The 20,754-nt window shown below is 36.8% G+C and overlaps 3 protein-coding genes across 3 annotated transcripts; 2 read left to right on the top strand and 1 right to left on the bottom strand.

Moving 5' to 3' along the window:
* Positions 1-4,724: 4,724 nt before the first annotated feature.
* Positions 4,725-5,270, top strand: LOC149718586 (ubiquinol-cytochrome c reductase complex assembly factor 2). Its single transcript, XM_089850463.1, has one exon. The coding sequence runs from the start codon at positions 4,736-4,738 to the stop codon at positions 5,093-5,095; it is 360 nt and encodes a 119-aa protein (XP_089706589.1). The 5' UTR covers positions 4,725-4,735; the 3' UTR covers positions 5,096-5,270.
* On the top strand, positions 5,060-8,074 carry Arv1 (ACAT-related protein required for viability 1). Its single transcript, XM_089850462.1, has 5 exons — positions 5,060-5,193; positions 5,280-5,399; positions 5,475-5,616; positions 6,368-6,434; positions 7,005-8,074. Exons 1-5 carry the CDS (start codon positions 5,095-5,097, stop codon positions 7,264-7,266), a joined length of 690 nt encoding a protein of 229 aa, XP_089706588.1. The 5' UTR covers positions 5,060-5,094; the 3' UTR covers positions 7,267-8,074.
* On the bottom strand, positions 7,955-19,443 carry LOC149718584 (pleckstrin homology domain-containing family D member 1-like). Its single transcript, XM_089850461.1, has 12 exons — positions 19,109-19,443; positions 18,738-19,024; positions 17,563-17,746; positions 14,514-14,590; positions 13,546-13,637; positions 13,333-13,480; positions 13,092-13,185; positions 12,220-12,471; positions 11,493-11,534; positions 11,262-11,412; positions 10,627-10,776; positions 7,955-10,203 (listed from the first exon to the last, which is right to left on the bottom strand). Exons 2-12 carry the CDS (start codon positions 18,944-18,946, stop codon positions 9,989-9,991), a joined length of 1,614 nt encoding a protein of 537 aa, XP_089706587.1. The 5' UTR covers positions 18,947-19,024; positions 19,109-19,443; the 3' UTR covers positions 7,955-9,988.
* Positions 19,444-20,754: the final 1,311 nt, after the last annotated feature.

The following is a 20,754-nucleotide window of genomic DNA, read 5'->3' as shown; positions in this document are numbered from 1 at the left end:
CTTCTAATCACCACCATCTTCTGGTCTTTGTCCATCCCACTTGGACACCAGTCTGTACATACTGGCTCCTAAACACCACCATCCACTGGTCTTCCCTCTACTCCACATAGACACCAATCTGTATCATTGGCTTCTAACACCACCACCCACTGGTCTTCCGTCTATTCCACATAGACACCAATCTGTATCCTTGGCTTCTACTCCATTATCATCGTTTGATTTTAGGATATACGCGGCGATCAGCTAGGGTTACGAGAAACGTCTAGCCTCCCTAAGGTGGGTTCGCCACCAAAGGTTTTCGCAATTGCGCTTTTTCCTTACTATTATAATGGAAACGAATCGTATATATACCCAAAATTTGAAGAAAGCGGGCAAGAGGGGTACCCTTCACTTTAAACGTCAATATTAGCAAAGTTTGAGATGATAATAGGTATAACTTTATGTTAAACGATTTAACTATTATTAATGTTAATTATTGAAGATTAAAATAATTAAAAATAATTATATTTATTTAAATATTAAAGATAAACCTCTCGTGCAAAGAGAGAGATTATCATCGCCTCCTATATCTACCAAGGCCCGTGCATGCGATATATTTCCTTCATTGCCTCCTATATCTATCAAGGCGCGTGCATTGAGATATAATTCATTCATTGCCTCCTATATCTATCAAGGCCCGTGCATTGCGATATATTTTTCAAAACAATAACAAAAATGGGAAGCTCCTCTCAGAAACATAATAATTTATTTTCTCTGTATATGAAATGAAAATATGGATAATATTGCGCTCCTTCTTTAATGGTATGAATCCTTGCCTGTCTATTAATATTTTACGTAGGAGTAATACGTTTTTAGCGAAGTCTAGAGAGGATAAACATAAGCGAGATTCGGGAAAAAATACTGCTTCCACTAATGGGTTTATACTCCTTGTTACTGTTGTATAGAGTAAGCATGATAAAAGCTTAAAAAATTACGAGAGGACAGACCTTTTTTATCCTCTTGTTTTATTCTTAATAAGAATATAAAACATTTATTTTGTATCAAAAAATATTTTTTGGTGCTAAGATTGCTTTAAAAAAATCCAAACGGTTAGGCATTGGTAAAAAAGACAAATGATATTTTTCAAATCTAATGAGATAACGCCCACCTAGTTGAAAATTGCCCATTTTTATCCGCGGGAGCCATTTTAATGAGAATTTCGATGCTAGTAGGTTGTCAATTAAACTACCGGTATATTATTGTTGTTGGAAATTGGATATTAAGTCAAATTAAGTGGTTGTAAAGAGCCAGCAGGTTTTTGCCGCTTCTTTTTGTGAGTATTTGATTTTTGTATGTAAAATGGAGGAAGATAATGTTGAGAGTTAGGATGAAATGCGGAAGCGCAAAGCGCGGGAAAGGATGAGGGTTTTCATTGGATATAATATAATCTTCTCGACACGGAGAGGTAATATTTTGGTTTATCCCAACTTGTTTATTTTTATTATTATTTTTAATCAATGAGTTTTACCATGAATTATTCATTAAATGAATAAATTCATGGTTTTGGTTTTACTGATGACAGTAAGAACAGTTTGAGGGTTTAACCGTAAGCAACATTATAACAAGTATGATACTTCCAACTTGCTAAATTGCTTAATGAATATATTTGTGCGAAAATAGGTGCTCCCCCGTCCCCTCGAGTCCTTCCCTGTCACCGACCCCCACCTGGCTGGGCTCGCCGCTGACTGTGTCCCGCTTCTGTCACCTGTTCAAGGGGATTTTGTTGGGCTCGCTAACCGTGACGGCGGATGAGCGACAAATGGGGGGGGGGGGGCGCTGTGCGCTGATTAGACCCCCCAGCTAGGTGCAGCGCCTAATCAAGTCCTCTGACATGTTAGTGATGATTATAATTGATTTACTTATTGCGATAGATGAGCATTTCTTCAAATACATTTAATTCTGTTTAAAAATCAGTTTTTCTACCAGTTGATGCAAAGTAAATTTGCTTAACTCTGCCGAGGAAAGGCAAATTTTTGCTACTTTTTTTTTTTTTGCTCCTCGTGGAGAAACATTTAATTTTATCAGAAGTATATAATACTTCTCTTCGAGAGAAGTGTACCACAAAGCGGGGTAAGTGTAACGTCACTCTTCCCAACATCGGAACATTTAGAGCAAGGTTACTAAACCGAATCACATACGCGATAAATAGTTCCCTCATCATTACTCTATTAGCGCTTAAATATTTGGCATGACTCGCTTGTGCATTTTGTCCCACGTCCAGACGACGTTTGTGGGATGATTGCTGGGGATTTAGTGCCAAACAACTATAGAATTCACCTTACGGTGCGATGCCCATTTGTAGTTTGATGAGCGGGAAAGCAAACTAAAAGGGGGAGCCTGGGAAGAATGACGTTACATAACTAAAGCATTAAGAGGATACAGAGTGTCATCCTTCTTCTATTATCCCCTTCTGATTTTATTTATCATACCGATATATTTCTGATGTAAGGATACAATTTTGTTTAAAAATAATTTTCTTCAAATGAAAACTGCGAAGTTCATTTTATTCTATGATTTTTTTTTTCAGTTCCATTAATAAATTAATTCTGTAACACTAAAATCAAAACAAAGAAATCATAGTAACGGTTTTCTATATATTAATATAAAGAAAAATAAAGGTTATTTGTAACCATAAGCCAAATTTCCAAAACCAACAGTCAATAATGCGCTGCAGTTTATCACTTAAAAATACCATTGAAATCTGGTAAATCAAAGCCCTATAACAAGCATTTTGAAACATTTAACCATTAAAATACATAATCTCGTTTTAAATATTTTTACATCTCCGAGTGACGATGACGTCGCGGAGAGGTATTACACTGGACGTTTCTGTGCGTGCGTGTGTCTGTCATCACGTTCGCAGTTGACAAATCGGAGCAAACGTGTTCGCAGAGAGCTATTTTTGGCTTCTACTCTTCGTAGGATCGCGATCGGCTAGGGTTACAAGAAACGTCTAACGTCCAATGTCAGGGCTTCCACAAAGGCTCACGCAATAGCGGGGTTTTCCTATCATTTATCGTGAATCAATCGCATTATATACCCAAATTTCCAAAAATTGTTAAAGACGCATACGCTTGAATTCAAACGTCAAAATGATTTAAGGAATAAAGTTTCTTAAAACAATTTAACTAGAATTATGGTAAATTAATGACTATCAAAATAATTAATATCAATTATATTTATTTAATTATTTAAGAAAAACCTCTTAATTGCGTCTCGACTCGGAGAGGTGTAATTCGGTTTCCCAACTTGTCCCTTTTTTGTTAGAAAAAGCCATTCTTTCAAAGGGAGGGTGAAGTGGAAAATAAAGTGATTTTTTTTTCGATTCTTCTACTAGTTATAAGACCAATCTGCATAGGGAAACACCTAAACTTTTCTTTTAAATATTTGGCGATGATGAACACACCTTTACCGAATACCTTTTACTTAGCATAATTAAAGGTTAGCCGCGGCTTCGCGCCATGCAGACACAACAAAAAGCGAAACGTCTTCCCTAGAAGGAAGTAAACTTTAAAAAATCGGCCTTCCTGGTATTTTGAATGAAAAAGTCTACCCTTCTTTTCCCGAAACACAAGGGAATTCTTTTTTTAAAAATTGAAATGTCAAAACGCACAATAATGTGGACGGCTTAATTTAAATAAATCATAAACGTCGAAACACACAAAATAAAATAGTAAAATGTTTCTGAATACACTACGTTAAATCTCTTTGGAAAAACAGTTTATCAAACACTTCTGTACTCATGTTCAAATGAACCTAACTTCGTCAAAGATTTAGGCCTACCATTCCTTCATACTTAAATTATACAATTTACATGAAAGTATGTTATCTCCGAAACATGGGAGTTATATAAATTAGGTTATATCTCGTCTCCCTCAGGGTGAAATCTTTTAAAATTTACAATAATTAATCTAATTAAATTTATCTTTAACATCTTTAAGATGAACCTTATTTCGTTAAATAGACACAATTCCTTCATAATTAAATTAATAGTAAGAAAAACCAGATTATCTCGGCCCGATAACGTGGAATTTTCTTGAAAATAGCACCATGATGCTATTTTCATGATTTAATAAAATAAATTGCCACCAAAATCAAAATATCTTGGAAAAATAAATGATGTCTTATTGCAAGATAATTAGCATTTATTTAGTATAAATGTAGAGTACTGTGCCGCCATTGGTTTACACAAGGCCGACTATATTAGATAGTCGGCCTTGGTTTACAGGCTTCTGCTAAATCGAACCTCTTCCATGCTCTTACCCTACCTCTCTCAGTATGTGAGAAGTAGGGGTAAGTATTGCTTTTGTCTCTTGTCAGCACGCACAAAGCTGCAGACTCTGGTTTTCGCGTGCTGACAACCAAAGTTGGAACAAAGTATATACAGAATAAGCTGCCGTCGGAGATAGGGAGTTGCCTATCCTATAGCGTGAACACAAATTTCCTCATGTGATTTCTGTCAAGGCCGGAAATAATCACAGGACACTGGATGTAGTCCAATAAAATTTTAAAATGTCCCATATTTTTTTTTAAAAACTAAATGGGTCACTGGACATTTTGACCATTAACGTTTTCGGAAGTTTTGATAGCTTGACTATGAAGATGCGACGCTATTTTTGCACACTGCACTAGACACATGTCCTATAAGGAATTTTCTTATTTCCGGCCCTGTTCTTAAATTTTTTTTTGAAAAAACATGGCGGCGTCCTTGTACAAGCGGTGGTTAAAATTATTCGAAATTTGGCCGATTGACGCTACTAAAACTGGAAGAGACTTGGGTGAACATATTAGAAAGACGGTATTGGAAGCTTATAAACACGGAGAAACGACAAGAATAGTAAATTTAACCGAATGTGAAAAGAGTTACGAGAGTTTACAAAGACTGTCCCGAAACGTCTATGCTGAAAAATACCCCACAAAGCTCACAGGGGCTTCATATTTGACTGTTGAAGAATGCAGGGAAATTGTTTCTAGTTCTAACTTAAAAGAAATGAACCTTCAGGACAAGGAACTGTCAAAAAAATTGTCCAAGAGCTTTGGTCAAAAAATAACATAATGGACGAAGATTATCGATATGTTTGCGTTAATTGCGGGGCTAAGGCTAAATCTTTGTATAAGGAATACGCTACTGGAGTCTTGAAAATTAGTTACTGTGTAAGTTGAGATAACAAATAGTCAGTTTATTGTAAAGTTCAAAGGTCAATAAACACTTGGTTTTGTTTTAAAAAAAATTCTTGTAGAATGTTTGTAACAAACCTGTAGATAAGTACATTGAGACAGATACATCCGTTATTTTAATTGACGCTGCTCTACAACGGCTGGAATCGTACCGGCATTTTATCTATAATAATCCCCCAATGGCAAGTTCTGAACCTTCTTCTGAACTGAAGTGAAATTGTACACACAAAATGAAATGGGATATTTAAAATTTTTAGCATGGCTGGAAATTTGGCTTCATTTGCGTATTGTGCGATGCCTACACTAAATGGTTCTTGAAGAAAAGGGAATTAGGGAATTTGCAATCATATTTGGAGCTTGAGTGGACATTTTACATTGCGTGTTTTCACTCAATTATTGGTAACATACGTTTTTGGTTAACGAATTAATGGGATACTCCGATCTAGAATTTTTCGCTTTTGATCGAAAGAATTTATTAAAAAACTTAATATATCAATTGGAACCGTGTTTCTATCTAAATTATTGAAGAAGGTATGAGCAATAAAGTTTCCTTAATAGAGTAGTGTCGGTAGAGAGGGGAGTAGACTGTTTATCCCTCCCTCTAGGCGCGCTTTTGTAAGAGGGGATACTACTGTACGCGCCTGGTAGGGTTGATGACACTGATCTAAGAGATAAGAATAGAGTAATGTCAGTTCTACGTATGCAAACGTCATACCCTTCTATCTCTTAGCTAAGTGTCATCCCCCCTACCAGGCGCGTACAGTATCCCCTCTTACAAAAGCGCGCCTAGAGGGAGGGATAAACAGTACTCCCCCCTCTACCGACACTACTCTATGGTATGATGTTCGCATAGTAGAACTGACATTACTCTATGGCCGGTAATGAACACTACGCTTTACTCTTTCTGGCAAAGCACTGGGAGACTGGGAGTATCCCTATTGGACAAATCCGTCAGGTGGTACTAAGCGTCCAATAGGGGTAGTTCCCAGTGCTTCACGGGAGAGCGCCATTGTGGAAACTTTATTGCTTGTATCTTCTTTATTATTGTAGATAGAAACATGGTTCTAATTGAAATATTAATTATTTAATACGCTCTCTTTCAATTTAAAAAGATAATAAATACATTCTATTAACTAAAATATTTTTACAGATAATGTGATTTTCTTCGCTATTCTCTTGTGTTTAATTCAATTATTTCTGCGTAAATCGGAAATAAAGTAAGAAGAGTTAAATGGACTAGAGAGAAAATATCTATTAAAAAGTTCATAAGTTATGTTCCATTAAAGTGTGTTACTGGTTAAAGAGAGCTTTATGTGAAGTAACATTGGTGAACGTCATAGATTATCTTGAAGTGACGCCTGGTGAGGTGCTGTCAAAGGCTTAGATGGACTGCAAAACCGCGTGTAGTCAATTATTGCTTGTCGTTCTCGAACTAGCTCTCAGTAAGTCTCTGGCATAGAGCTATCTCAGGAGTCAGGAGCCTTAGTGTGACGTCACCCATAAAACTAAAACGGTATCAAACATGTCCACTCACTGCTAAAGCTAAGCCCGTGACGTTTTACCTAGGCACTGACTTCACAACTAATATAGCTCTATTGCGAAACTACTTACGGAACATATCTTATAAACTAATGAAAGATTTTACACTGTTGATAGGCTTTTTCTTAGCCTATCAAACAGTGAAAGCTTGAAGCTCTTGTTGATAGTGTTGCCACTCTCACTAGTCCCTTTAAAAAGTAATTTGTTACGCAATTCTCAAAACTAAATAATTTCGCTATATTTTGCAGGCCAAAGTCCTTACTTGGAAGTCTTCTGACAGTTGCAGGATGTGGAAAACTATTTACCATTCCTTCAGTGTTATGGGGTTGGGATACCGGGGAAACAAATGCGCATCTTGTGATTGGTTTTGTGTTGACTTCTCTCGTACAAACTTGTAGAGTTTTAAGTGTAGACAATCGGTACATTGCCTTATTGATTGTTTTAGTCGCGTTTGGTTGTCAACAGTTTGTAAGCTGTCTGTATTCCATTAATGACATCGAATCATATTAGTTCTAAACAGGTTTCAAAGAATTTTTTTGCTTAATTTTGTTATAAATTTTCCTAAGGGCGATGCACAATTACGTGGCGCTAGATAAGACAATCAGCAGTGTGCAGAGTGACGGACAATGTTTCTAAATTTATTCAATGTTTGTTAACGTTTTCTACATAATTGGGCTGACCCGACATGTTCTATAAATTTTTCCGAATTTTGGAGATTAGTTTTGAACTCTTTTTAGTTTTGATTATTTCTTCTCCAATAAGATATTAGAACATGCGTAATCTGCGAGAAATCGCCGGGACGCTAGAAATTGGGGGAGGAATACGCGGAAAAATGGCGGGTGGTCTTCCTGATTCGGCTGATGTAGACCACCCACCATTTTTCCGAGTATTCCTCCCCCATTTCTAGCGTCCCACCAGATGTGAGTCGTTTCACAGTTAGCGTTCCGATTTCGTCCTGATTACTCATGCTCCCTCATCATCCTTGTTTTAGTAAACAAGCGCCATAAAGTGGTCAAGTGCCTTCCCTTAATAAACCACCATAAGTATAATGTCACAAACTCTTGATTAGGGAAGCTTACCTTATTCTCTTACCTGGTTTATGAACTCTACTGAAGTATGTCTCAAAATTTAGAGACCAAATGGTTATGTAGTTATATCTATTCAAATAACCGTGAATTCAATAATACAGACAAATTCATTTCATTTAGTAACTTATGTATATTCCATAAATAACAGAATTACAAAGTGTTTTCTCTGAACTTAATGTAATTTTAGTAACAAGTTTTACATATTTATAATAAAGAAAAAGTTAGGCCTAGTGTTAGTTGCAGTTTCTTAATTTTACACTTTAATTTATTAATGAATTTGTTTTCCACATGATTGACTGATATTAGTACGCAAAATGTGCATTTTGGAATGAAAAATGTTTAGCATTACAACTGCAAGGTTCCCCTTCATATACCCTTAGAAATTTACGAACAAAAAACATGATTATTTTAATTTTAGAGTTAAAAAATGACGTTGGCACTAAAAATAAACATAAATTTGATAAATACATTAGTTAATTAATAGTATTGGTGCAAATTGTATTGTAAGTATGACGTTATTCTATTATGAGAATTTACCCAAAACCTCAAGCTGTGGGAACAGTAATTAGTAATGATCCACTTCATTAAAAATTGAAATCAACCTCCCGATCAATACGATCATTGGATGTTACATTGTAGAGATAACCAGTACAACAAACTAACTGATTCTGATATCAAAGTTTTACCGATAGCAATTCTTTTTCCTTAACAAGATAACCGATATTAGCCCACCCAATTGACTGATATTAACCGATTTTTAACGGATACCGATTTACTGGCGTTATTATCCAAAAACTATTAACTTTTATCGTGACCAGGATCACTACTGGATAATGGCGCCAAGGCCTAGCAATCAAGCACGATGACAATTTCTCATCATGTTAGATTGCCAATAACATCGCCATGTATTTATTTCATCGTGATATAAATACATTTTGATGTTATTAGCCAATTTAAAAGCCACACCATTGATTTTTTCAAATATCAGTATTCAGTAAATTAAGCCTTACAAGGGCGCCAAGGCCTAGCAATCAAGCACGTTCAAAATTTTATCATGCTAGATTGCTAATATCATCGCCATGTATTTATTTCATTGTGAAATAAATACATTTTGATGTTATTAGCTAATTTAAAAGCAACACCATTGATTTTTTTTAAAAATATCAGTAAATTATGCTTGAATCACTACCGGTTAATAGCCTTAGAAGAGCGCCAAGGCCTAGCAATCAAGCACGTTGAAAATTTTATCATGCTAGATTGCTAATAACATCGCCATGTCATTATTTCATCATGAAATAAATACATTTTCATGTTATTAGCTAATTTAAAAGCCACACCATTGATTTTTTTAAACATCAGTAAATTAAGTTCGAACATATGTATCGGTAGAATTCCTGATATCAGTCTCAAATCGGTTTGTGCCCATCACTATGAAAATTATTGTAAGCCATTCCCACAGCTCTTAAACTTAAATTTCGTTGCTATTCTAAAATCAGAGTATATACTTGACTCACAACCTTTATTTCCATATTAAACTAAACTAATTAAGAAGGCATATTTAATTTAACTACTTTCTTTACGTGAGATCACCAAAAAACTAGCGCCATCTCTTTAAGTTTAATAAATTCCCTCAAAAATATACGTTTCTTTCCGCTCTTTTCACTCATATCTACGAAAAATATTACACGAGCTTAAAAATAGATTCAATAGTGATATTCGCTTCGACAAAAATATATTTCTTTCAATTTCTACGATACCCGCGTCAGTTTCAGTAAAGCTTGAAATTTTTTTTTTCTCACGATTACGTCTAAAGTCTATGATGACCTTTTCGTGACCTTATCACGTTAAAGTATGGTTTGGTTTAATTTAATTTAAAAGATTTATATTTATTTCATTCTAACTCTAAGAGTTTTACTTAAAATTTTAAAATCAGATCCACAGGATCATTCTAAACAAAAAAAAAAAAACAAAAACAAAAATCAGACATTTGACTAAACTTTCGTTACGAGATTAAACGCTCGTCGCCGTCATTTCTAAAATAAATGAACCCCTTCCCAGTTTTACATATACATTATAAATTATCTACAAGTCAATCTTTGTACAATTATTAATTAAGGAGACTCGGTTTAACTATTTTCTATAGCTTATTCTGTTAAACAAGTTAAATTAGCTTTAGCTTTTGAAGCTCTTTTCATATCAGGCGTGGCTCCCGATCTGACGCTAGCCCTCGTTGATAAGCTCCTCCTCAAAGTTTGTATTTTCTTTTGAGCCTTATTGTTAAGCAGCATGGATTTCGTCCGGCGAAGTCTGACAGTTCCATTCTTGGGCAGACATTCGTCACCAGCGTCAAATATCAGAGCTGAAACAATGCGTTAGTCATTGATGTTAAAGGCCGGGAAACGGCGAGAAGGGTTCTTGTCAAACTGAAAACCGTGCATCGAACTAACAATGGGCGACCGTTCTTCAAACTTTTTAGGGGTTCTTGTCAAACTGAAAGCCGTTCAAAGCGGTTCTTGTCAAACTGAAGATAAACAATGGACAGTCTCTTAAATTTTGTTTCCCCGACTTTTTGCATCCCCCATTTAAGAGACTGTCCATTGTTTATCTTCAGTTTGACAAGAACCGCTTTGCACGGCTTTCAGTTTGACAAGAACCCCTAAAAAGTTTGAAGCACGGTCGCCCATTGTTAGTTCGATGCACGGTTTTCAGTTTGACAGGAACCCTTCTCGCCATTTCCCGGCCTTTAAACGATTACAAGATCTTGTTTAAATGATTTATTTACCTAGTGATTTATCTTTCTCAACTTTTGCCTTTTCCAATCGAAGACTGCGAACTCTTTCAACATAATTTTTCCTAGCGATAATCGCATTTTTCATGATGAGGGGTTTCGTAGCGTCCAATTGGGCCTCTTCAGCCACGTGTTCAAAATATTCTAACAATGACAGTAAAAATGCATTTAAGTAGTTGCTTACCAATCAATGCCTGCCTCTAGTTAAGGTAATTAATAATAATAATAATAATAATAATTATCTAGGCTTTGTCTATGAAGGGATTTCCACACTAAGCCTGTGGCTTGTTTACAGGTGGGTCCCTTTACATTGCATAGAGGGGTGGTGGCTAGCCCCTATGCCCCCACAGCTAGCCTACAGCGCCCTATACTAACTATTACCGTTAACCTCTGCAAGTTTTGATGGAAAGGAGAAACCGGGTTAGACCGCGGAGGAAAACTCCTTTAACAAGTGGGGAGAGAACTTGCAAACTCTACGCAGAAGAATTTGTTCCCAGATTTTCACCCGGTGCCACAGTCCGGGATCGAACCCGGGATCCTCTTGCTGCTAGGCGAAAGCGCTAACCGCTACGCCACCCCAACGAAGCCCAATCCAAATATCCTTTACCCATTTTAAAAAGACCCATTACCTTTCAAATTTTTAACATCAGGTAAGAGCTCCAGCTTCAAGGGTTCACTAATGGCCGTTCCTTCAAAGTGTAAGGCAACCTCTAGCCGTCGAATTGAATCCTCTGCCAGTCTGAGGCGTTTTTCCGCTATTAATCTAGCAGTTATTTCCTCCTAAAAATGAAAACAATTGGTTATGGTTATGATATCACAAAACCTCGATCCATCCAATTCCAGAAATTAACTAAACTTACTTTAAGCTCCGATTCTGTTAATTCCTTCTGAGCCACCAAATCCTGCAAAACATTAACAAAACCAGTTTATTTAAATTCGCCAAAGACCATATAGAAGACTATGATGTCTGGTTTTTTCCACATAGGCCTCAAAACCGACTCTAGGTCCTAGAATTGGGCCTACAGCACTTTTTAAACTTTAACTAAAGATCAGGAATCTATATCGATATAAATCAAAGTCCTGACTGACTGATAATCAACGCCCAGCCCAAACCGCTTGCCCTAGAAGGCTGAAAATTTGCAGGAACGTTACTCATAAGTAGTAGGCGCGTACTAAGAAAGATTTTACCAATCCGCCGCCATCTTAAAAAATGGCGCCCAGAAATGTAAAAAATCTTCTCTATGCAACAAAGTCCGCGCGTTTCAACCGATTTCGCAAATATTTAGTACACTGGTTTCCTTTAACCTATAGACGGGATGAATGCTCTTTTGGGCTCGATTTGTGGCCATCTTTTTAAATGGCGGCCAGAAATTTTAAAACCCTTCTTTATGGAATAATGTCCGCGTGAAAAGCAATAAAAAATGCATCCCTAGGGGCTGACGGGCAACGCCGAGTGCCTTCGCTCCTAGGGTGCTACAAAAAAATTGGTCATCAGTAAAATCTGCCCATTCTTTGTATCATTTTGATGGAAGTTCTTATTACACGCGAGCGACGCCGCGGGAATAACAGCTAGTAAAATATATTTACGCTAAGATTCATGAGGAGGTAATTGGCCTGTTCACTAAAGATCTGTTTCTCTTCTTCCAGCATTTGAGTTTGAACTTGGTTTTGGTAATAGTGATTTTCGAGCTCGTTCTTTTCCGCTAAAAGTTGCCTGATCTCGTCCTCTATATCTTGAAGGCTATTGGTCAGTTCCTCTGTCGTCACAAACAAATTTTGATTCTCCTCCTTTTGACTTTTAAGCATTTCCAATGTTTCTTCTCGTTCTCTTTGCAAGTCCTGCGACGAGAATGAAGAAAATCATGCTCTTTCTTAAAGGGAAATGAGAAGCTTCGTTTGAAAAACCTCTGATTTTCATAACAAAAGATAGAATTAATTTCTGTCAATACAAAAATATCAAGCTTTTATTTCTCCGATTTCTGGTAATTTGGCAATATGCATTTGAAAATGCTTCATATGAAATGATTTGAAATCCCCTTTTTATGAAAGGCTAAAAGGTTTCCCGTAGGCTGACGTCACAGATATATTTTTCACGTGAGATGGCGCCACTCTCTCCGCTATCAGACCACCCAGAGTCTAGACTGGCGAGAAGCTCGAGGCGCGTATAGGATTCCCGCGCTTTTTTTCCCCCTCACGTCATAGTGATGTCATAAAACGGGCGAACAAGCTCGACAAGACAAAATTTTTGATATATCGAAACTGAGTTTTCGTGATTTTTCAATGGATTTTAAAAATAGAAACTTTGGTTCAATTATATGAAAAACTTGATATTTTGAAAGTAGAGACTCGAAAGTGTAACATAATACCACTTTCGTGGTAAAATATGATATGAAATTGTAAATTTGCATTCTCTTTAAAGTCAACAATGCAGCCGCCCTTTGTTTTAAGTCAAAACATACCTTAAGTGTATCCGATAAAAGACTAGTCGTATCTTGGAGTTGTTTCTTATCATCTTCCAAAATCCTTAAGGCTTCCGACGTTTCTTCATACTCTCTAAAAGAAATTATGCTCACCAGTCAATTTTTTAAAAATACCAAACTATTTTTTACCGATACCAATATCAAACTCTTTTATACCAATATCAACATAATTTTTAAACAAAAACCGATACACCCCAATATATTAGTAAAACAATCTTACTTTCTCGTTTTTTCATGTTCATCTTTAAGTTTATTGAAGACCTCCTCCAACTTTTTCTTCTCTTTCTCTAATTCTTCAGTTAGTTTTTCAAGCTCTTCATTCTTATCCATTTCATCCCTGAGCGCGCTAACTTCTTCCTGAAGTTTTTCTGCAAACATTTCTCCGTTAAAATACTGAAGTTTTCCATACGGAATTAATTAATTTCACACGAACCAACATAATCCTGTTTCTCTTTAGATAACTGCAGACCCCGCACTTCCAATTCTCTTATCATCGCATCTCCAAGTTGGAAATTTTTCCATGTTCTGTGAATAGAAGATGATTTTTGAATTCACATATTTACAAGGAAAAATAGAAGTGACACAGGGAATATTTTTCACTGATGAAACTTCCACATCTCTAAGTTCCATTATAAGTTTACAAGTAATGTTCCATAAGTATGACACTTCCTATACTTCAAAATGCTAGGGAATTAATGAGAGCCAGTTCGAGAACAACGCGAGAATTACACGCTGCAGTTCCAGAACTGGGCATTTTGCGGGAATAGTCTGGGTTTCATCAAGCTTAGCGGTACAAATTCCCCCCCCCCTTTTTCCCACCTCTGTGTAGTCCACCTTAATATTATACTAAGGCGTCGCTGTACCGCGAATCTATGACCTACGTCACTTCATGACAAGCTCTGAGTAACCAGTGACAAACTTATGGAACATATATTATGAACTTATGGTTCCATCATGGCACCATAATGATTTGCCATGCCGCATCTATGTTTTCCTAAGGTTTACTGATGTTAAAGGAACTTTTATAAACGTATTAAAGTTAGGCCTAAAACATTTCATGGATGTCTTTGACAACTAACATCAATTCCGTGACCATTTAAGCGCGAACTGTACGCGCCCATTGGGGGGATGACACTGAGCTAAGGGATGAATCCTGGCTTGAAAAGAGGCCAGACTTAAAATGAAATGAAGGCCAGTTCAAAAGTTATTTTTTATCTAATCAAGACTAAAGCAAATTAAGATAATAATTTTCTTATAAAATACTTTTCCAGGATGTCCCCTTTAAATAATTAAACAGGGTGATCACACATTTATATCATTAAGGTTACCCCAGATTTTAATAATACATTTTTGTACTGAAAGAAAAAAAAATTATTAAAAAAAAAAATTGTATATACTCACACTCTACTAGCTTGTTGTAAGGCGAGAGTCCATCGATCTTGCTCCTTTTTCGTCTCAGATCCCAGAACAATGGAACTCTGCAAAAACAATGAGAATTTTTAACAAAAGACCCCAACTCTAAACTCGAATTAATTAATTAATACAACAACTTTATTCAACATTAAAAAATAAAAAAAGCAACTGGGAAAAGTAAGATTAGGGTTAGTAAATAAATAAATGGCTCAATAATAAAAAACTAAAATTATCAAAGAAAATTAACAAGGGATAACGAAACCGAATAGCATGCTTTTTCGAGGGGCTATCCACTACTAATGTATATTTATTTCAGTTCTTTAAAATTGCAGATTTTCATAGTGAATCCAGAAAAGAATAGTTTTGTTAGAATTTACGGATTAACAGCAAAAATATTCAGATTTCCCCCTACTTTTTCGGGTTGGGACCCTAGCATAAAGCTACATATTTGATGCTTGGTGGAGAGAGTGTGATGGAGTAGAATTGTTAGGTAGACATATGTGGCAATCATTGTCTCCCATAATACCTTGCTTATGCCCCTACCAAAGGGTAACTGCAGTAGAGTAGCGCGTTATTTTGGAATATGTTTTGCCATGCAAGGAGGACTTCGTTGCCGTTGATGGTGATACAGAGGCTATGATATAGGTATAGATATTTTTTCTCCATCCCACTCCAAGTTTCCAGTGGATATAGGTTTATTTTAGTAGATAGGCTTCCCAACAAATAAAGACCTTGCCTTGAAGCCTACTGACAGCAATATTCAAGATCCAAAGACTACATATGGACTATGAAGTGTAAGTGTACCCTTAGTCCTGGTTTTTGCAGGACTAAGAGATTGCAGACTTGTCAATTTGAAATAAAAAGATCTACGTTTCTCTCAACCACGCCTCTCCTTAGTCACATGAACATCTGCCTCTGACGTATTTAAAATAATTCATACCACCCTCCGATGCATTCTTTGGAGTCCCTTTAAGGCAACAAGGTGGTCAAATACCAGACTATTTTACCCCCGACTTTTGAAAAAGGACTATTGAGCTGCAGTGTCATGATCTGGAGGGTTTTTTTTAACTTAATTCCCAACTCGCCCATGAATTGCAACCATATTTCCACGAATTTAATGTTATGTCTTAGTACAAAAGTAAAATTTTATTGGAACCCAAAATTTGTATTCCAATTTTCTCAGGTTCTAAATGGGTTCTTGAAAAAAACCGCCATCTAGTATCCATTTTTTATTTTTTTAAAAACCAACAAGCGATAGCCCCTCGCAATTTCCACACATGCCGAATACAGTTTGTTTCCTAAGTGCGTGCATTATAAACTCACTTTCGAGTGAGTGGCATTGTTAAGCCACCATGATTGCAAGGCTGTAGTGCATTTAGGAAAATTTATACCACCAGTGCTACAACGTCTATTTGACCCCTGCAATTTCCCCCCACCGGTATTGATTCGCAATTAATGTTAGTATGTTAGTAACTATGAAGTAATTAAAATTACATTCTATCATATTATATCCGCTTTAATTACACAGTGTTAGTGTTTAAACAGGGTTCATACAACTTTTGGAAAACAATTTAAATTTCCCTGAGATTACCAGATTTTTCCCCATATACTTCCCTGAGTTTTCCAGGTTTTTCCCGTATATGGAGTATCCTATGGTGCAAATGTTAACGAAGGAGTGGGGGGGACAAATAGGACTATTACATAATCAAAGGACATCCCCGTATCTCTAATATAACCAGAGTTATGAGCCTCCAAAGTATAGTGTAATGTTAGTCCTATGGAGGGATGTTCACGAACATTTTCCTCAATTACTCGGCCCCTGTTTGACGAAATCCCAAGTTTTTAGTATGGTTGGATGGGGAATAAATGGGACTATAACATACTCAAAGGACATCCTCATATCTCTAGTAGAACCAGAGTTATGAGCCTCCAAAGTATAGTGTAATGTTAATCCTATGGATGGTATGTTTATGAACATTTTGCTTAATTACTCGGCCCCTGTTTACTCGAATCTCAAGTTTTTAGTATCGTTGGATGGGGGACGAATTGGACTATAACATACTCAAAAGGTCATCCCCGTATCTCTAGTAGAACCAGAGTTATGAGCCTCCAAAGTTTAGTGTAATGTTAATCCTATGGAGGGTATGTTTAGGAACACTTTCCTCAGTTACTCGGCCCCTGTTTGACGAAAGCCCAAGTTTTTAGTATGGTTGGATGGGGGATAAATAGGACTATAACATACTCAAAGGACATCCCCGTACCTCTAATATAACCAGAGTTATGAGCCTCCAAAGTATAGTGTAAAGTTAATCCTATGGAGGGTATGTTTACGAACATTTTCCTCAATTACTCGGTCCCTTTTTACTCGATCCACAAGTTTTTAGTATGGTTGGACAGAGGGCAAATAGGACTATGACATATTCAAAGGACATCCCCGTATCTCTAATAGAACCAGAGTTATGAGCCTCCAAAGTATAGTGTAATGTTAATCCTATGGAGGGAATGTTCACGAACATTTTCCTCAATTACTTGGCCCCTGTTTACTGGAATCTCAAGTTTTTAGTATGGTTGGATGGGGGGCAAATAGGACTATAACATACTCGAAGGACATCCCCATATCTCTAATATAACCAGAGTTATGAGCCTCCAAAGTATAGTGTAATGTTAATCCTATGGAGGGAATATTCACGAACATTTTGCTTAATTACTCGGCCCCTGTTTGACGAAATCCCAAGTTTTTAGTATGGTTGGATGGGGGGCAAATAGGACTATACCATACTCGAAGGACATCCCCATATCTCTAATATAACCAGAGTTATGAGCCTCCAAAGTATAGTGTAATGATAATCCTATGAAGGGTATGTTCACGAACATTTTGCTTAATTACTCGGCCCCTGTTCGACGCAAATTTCCCTGATATCCCTGAATTTTATTTAAAATTCGAAATTTCCCTGAGCTTTTTTCCCAACTATTTATTTCCCTGATTTTTCCAGGTTTGTATGAACCCTGAACAAAAGTAATAGTGAAGTCAACTTACGCAATTAAACTCGTCACTTGTGATTTCAATAATGTAGGGGGAACCACTGCCAATAGAAGCAGTCACCGAACATCCTCCTAAAGGCAAAACACCCTTTGGATGCATATTGAACGAGCCTTTTTCAAAGGACTTTTTTTCGTTTTCAGGGTAGTACATTAGAAATCCATCTTTAATAACGAAAAATCTGTCAAAGTAAAGATAAAAGTGTCAAAATTATCTTTAGTTGAACCACAAATGAAATTTTGAACAATTCCGTTTAGCGAAACATGCCAAAATATTCCAATATATAAATTAGTCCTGACTGACTGATAATCAACGCCCAGCCCAAACCGCTTGCCCTAGAAGGCTGAAAATTTGCAGGAACGTTACTCATAAGTAGTAGGCGCGTACTAAGAAAGGTTTTTCCAATCCGCCGCCATCTTAAAAAATGGCGCCCAGAAATGTAAAAAATCTTCTCTATGCAACAAAGTCCGCACGTTTCAACCGATTTCGCAAATATTTAGTACACTGGGTTTCCTTTAACCTATAGACGGGCTGAAAGGTCTTATGGGCTCGATTTGTCGCCATCTTTTTAAATGGCGGCCAAAAACTTAAAAACTCTTCTTTATGAAATAATGTCCGCATGAAAAGTAATAAAAAATGCATCCCTAGGGGCTGACGGGCAACGCCGAGTGCCTTCGCTTTTAGGGTGCTACAAAAATATTAGTCATCAGTAAAATCTACCCATTCTTTATATCATTTTGATGGAAGTCCTTATTACACGCGAGCGACGCCGCCGGTAACATATTTAATTACAAAAGAAACCCAAACTAATCGCAAACGAAACCCAAACTAACGACAAACGAAACCCAAACTAACGACAAACGAAACCCAAACTAACGACAAACGAAACCCAAACTAACGACAAACGAAACCCAAACTAACGACAAACGAAACCCAAACTAACGACAAACGAAACCCAAACTAACGACAAACGAAACCCAAACTAACGACAAACGAAACCCAAACTAACGACAAACGAAACCCAAACTAACGACAAACGAAACAAAAACTAACGACAAACGAAACCCAAACTAACGACAAACGAAACCCAAACTAATTACAAACGAAATCTAACCTTAATCTAAACACAATATGAAGAATAGGGTTATGAATAAGACAAAAAGTAATATTACCTTTTGGTCCATTTTCCAGCAGGATTTCCAAAGGGTTTTTTCATAAGCACACCACTTTGTTGAACAGAACTTGATACAAGCAAAAGTCGATCAGTATTGGAACAAGAACTGGATTTAAGAGGTCCATTGTTTTTGGACGAAGATGTAGCCACCTCACTCAGTGTTCGATAAAATATGGGCCGATAATCGATAGTAGAATGATCGTTCATATTGCTGGCGGTGTTTCTTAGTCACAATCACAATCACAAACCATTAAACGCGGCCTGAATAATTTATTGTAGCTAAAACTACAGATGCCAAGGCAATATTTAATTAATAATTATGGTACAGTTAATTAAATTCAAGTTATATCTAATAAAAAAACATCTTACCCATTAAATCCAGCCTAATATTAGCATGATTCGATGTTTTATAACCTAAACCTATGGGTTTTTTACAGATGAAGACGTAAATGTTTGTTATTTCTTGAGGCGAACAGGCGGTAATAACTTGCAAGGCCACTTTCGAAATATTACATTAAAAACACGTTTAAGGTACTTATACAAAACGGGAAATTTGGAAAATAAACCCGCCGTTTAATGAGAGTGTTTTAAAATGAAAAGATTGTAAGGGGGAATAAAAAACTACGGGCAGATTCGAATCGCTGGAATTACAAAAATGTCCCTCCGTCAATCAAGCTTCCTTTATGCTTTATTCCATCCTAAATGCGTGACCCCGGGGCATGACGCGGTAGGGATTCTTTTTTTATAATAACAAATCACCATTTTAACTTGCCACTGAGTTAAAAGCTGTAAGCGAAGCGAGCCACCGGCTCAACTCAGGATCGCAGACGTAACCTTAATTTATCGTAATGGTCGCCTCTCACCCCCCACTCTCCAAAAATCCCGCTTCCCATCTTTTCTCTCCCCTTTTGTCCTTTTATAGCCCACTCAATCTTTGCTCTCAAAAGCGTGATCCAGGAGGCTATGCTCATTCAAAAAATTTCCTATCATCCCTAAGGGAGGGGGCAGGGGGGCTACTACGATCTACGATACAAACATCAGCAAAGAGGGTATAAAGGGAAGGAGTGGAAGCTTTGGCTTAGTTAGTCTGGGATATACCACACTTCCTCTGGTCCAAAACCAGTTTATTAATTGCTTGGACTAGTTTTTAAATTCAAGAAGTGGGGGTTATTGGTCCTCGGGGACAGTTTATCAACTGCAAAATGTATAGGTTACTGGTCCTTGGGGACAGTTTATCAACTGCAAAATGTATAGGAAAACTAAGGGGGACCAGTCCTGAGACCAGTGACCAGTTTATTATTTAGGGCACTAGGGGGGTCACTGGTCCCAGGGACTAGTTTAAAAAATATCCTTATTTCCCAAACTGGTCTCATGCCGTTTTCCACTGGCATTTTCAATGGAGTAATTTTATTGGAGTGAGAATTAAAGTTGCTTAAAATTCCATTAAATGCATATGTGTATAAGATAATATTGCTCCATGGTGACAGATTTCTAGCAGCCAATGGAAAACGGCAAGTGTAGAGAGAAGGAGAGGTCAGACAAGAGGGATGCCATATTGGGCTGGAAAGCCGCCAATTGGGCTTCTTCTAAAAAATATTGGCTGGAAATAAACGGGTTGGCTGTTGGCTGGAAATTGGGCTTGTCGGGGTTTTTCTTTGGCTTTCTGTACTTAAAATACCGCCAATAGGCGAAGATCATTAAAATGCCCAAAAAACTGACAAATGGTACTGTCAAACCATTTGTGTAGCTTATAATTCGTCAATTTAGGGTTAAATAAAGTGGTTTCATTTTGTTTTGGGTTTTAAAAATGGTGTCAGTATGTAATATGCATTGAAATTTCTAAAAAAAAAAACAAATTCCAAATTTTCACGATAAATTTTTGGCTTGTTTTTGGGCTGGATTGTTTAAATCTTAGTCAGTTTTTGGGCTTCTTTTCGAAATATAGATTGGCGGTTTTTTGGGCTTGTTTCCAATTTGATTTTGGCGGGTTGAAGGTTTTCAATCTGGCATCCCAG

Source organism: Phalangium opilio, unplaced genomic scaffold (genome assembly GCF_054372755.1).
Source record: "Phalangium opilio isolate 3A_F unplaced genomic scaffold, DU_Popi_V2 ptg000002l_1, whole genome shotgun sequence".
NCBI classification, from domain to species: domain Eukaryota; kingdom Metazoa; phylum Arthropoda; class Arachnida; order Opiliones; family Phalangiidae; genus Phalangium; species Phalangium opilio.
Note: the sequence above shows the minus strand (reverse complement) of the source record. Positions and strands in the feature narration are given on the sequence as shown.

Excerpts from the sequence above, each read along its gene's own strand:
- LOC149718586 (XM_089850463.1), top strand. The coding sequence starts at position 4,736 with ATGGCGGCGTCCTTGTACAAGCGGTGGTTAAAATTATTCGAAATTTGG.
- LOC149718584 (XM_089850461.1), bottom strand. The coding sequence starts at position 18,946 with ATGAACGATCATTCTACTATCGATTATCGGCCCATATTTTATCGAACA. Across the intron at positions 17,747-18,737 it reads GCTGGAAAATGGACCAAAAG|ATTTTTCGTTATTAAAGATG; the intron begins GTAATATTACTT and ends TTACTTTGACAG. Across the intron at positions 13,186-13,332 it reads GAACATGAAAAAACGAGAAA|AGAGTATGAAGAAACGTCGG; the intron begins GTAAGATTGTTT and ends AATTTCTTTTAG.
- Arv1 (XM_089850462.1), top strand. The coding sequence starts at position 5,095 with ATGGACGAAGATTATCGATATGTTTGCGTTAATTGCGGGGCTAAGGCT. Across the intron at positions 5,400-5,474 it reads TCTATAATAATCCCCCAATG|CATGGCTGGAAATTTGGCTT; the intron begins GCAAGTTCTGAA and ends TAAAATTTTTAG. Across the intron at positions 6,435-7,004 it reads CTGCGTAAATCGGAAATAAA|GCCAAAGTCCTTACTTGGAA; the intron begins GTAAGAAGAGTT and ends TATATTTTGCAG.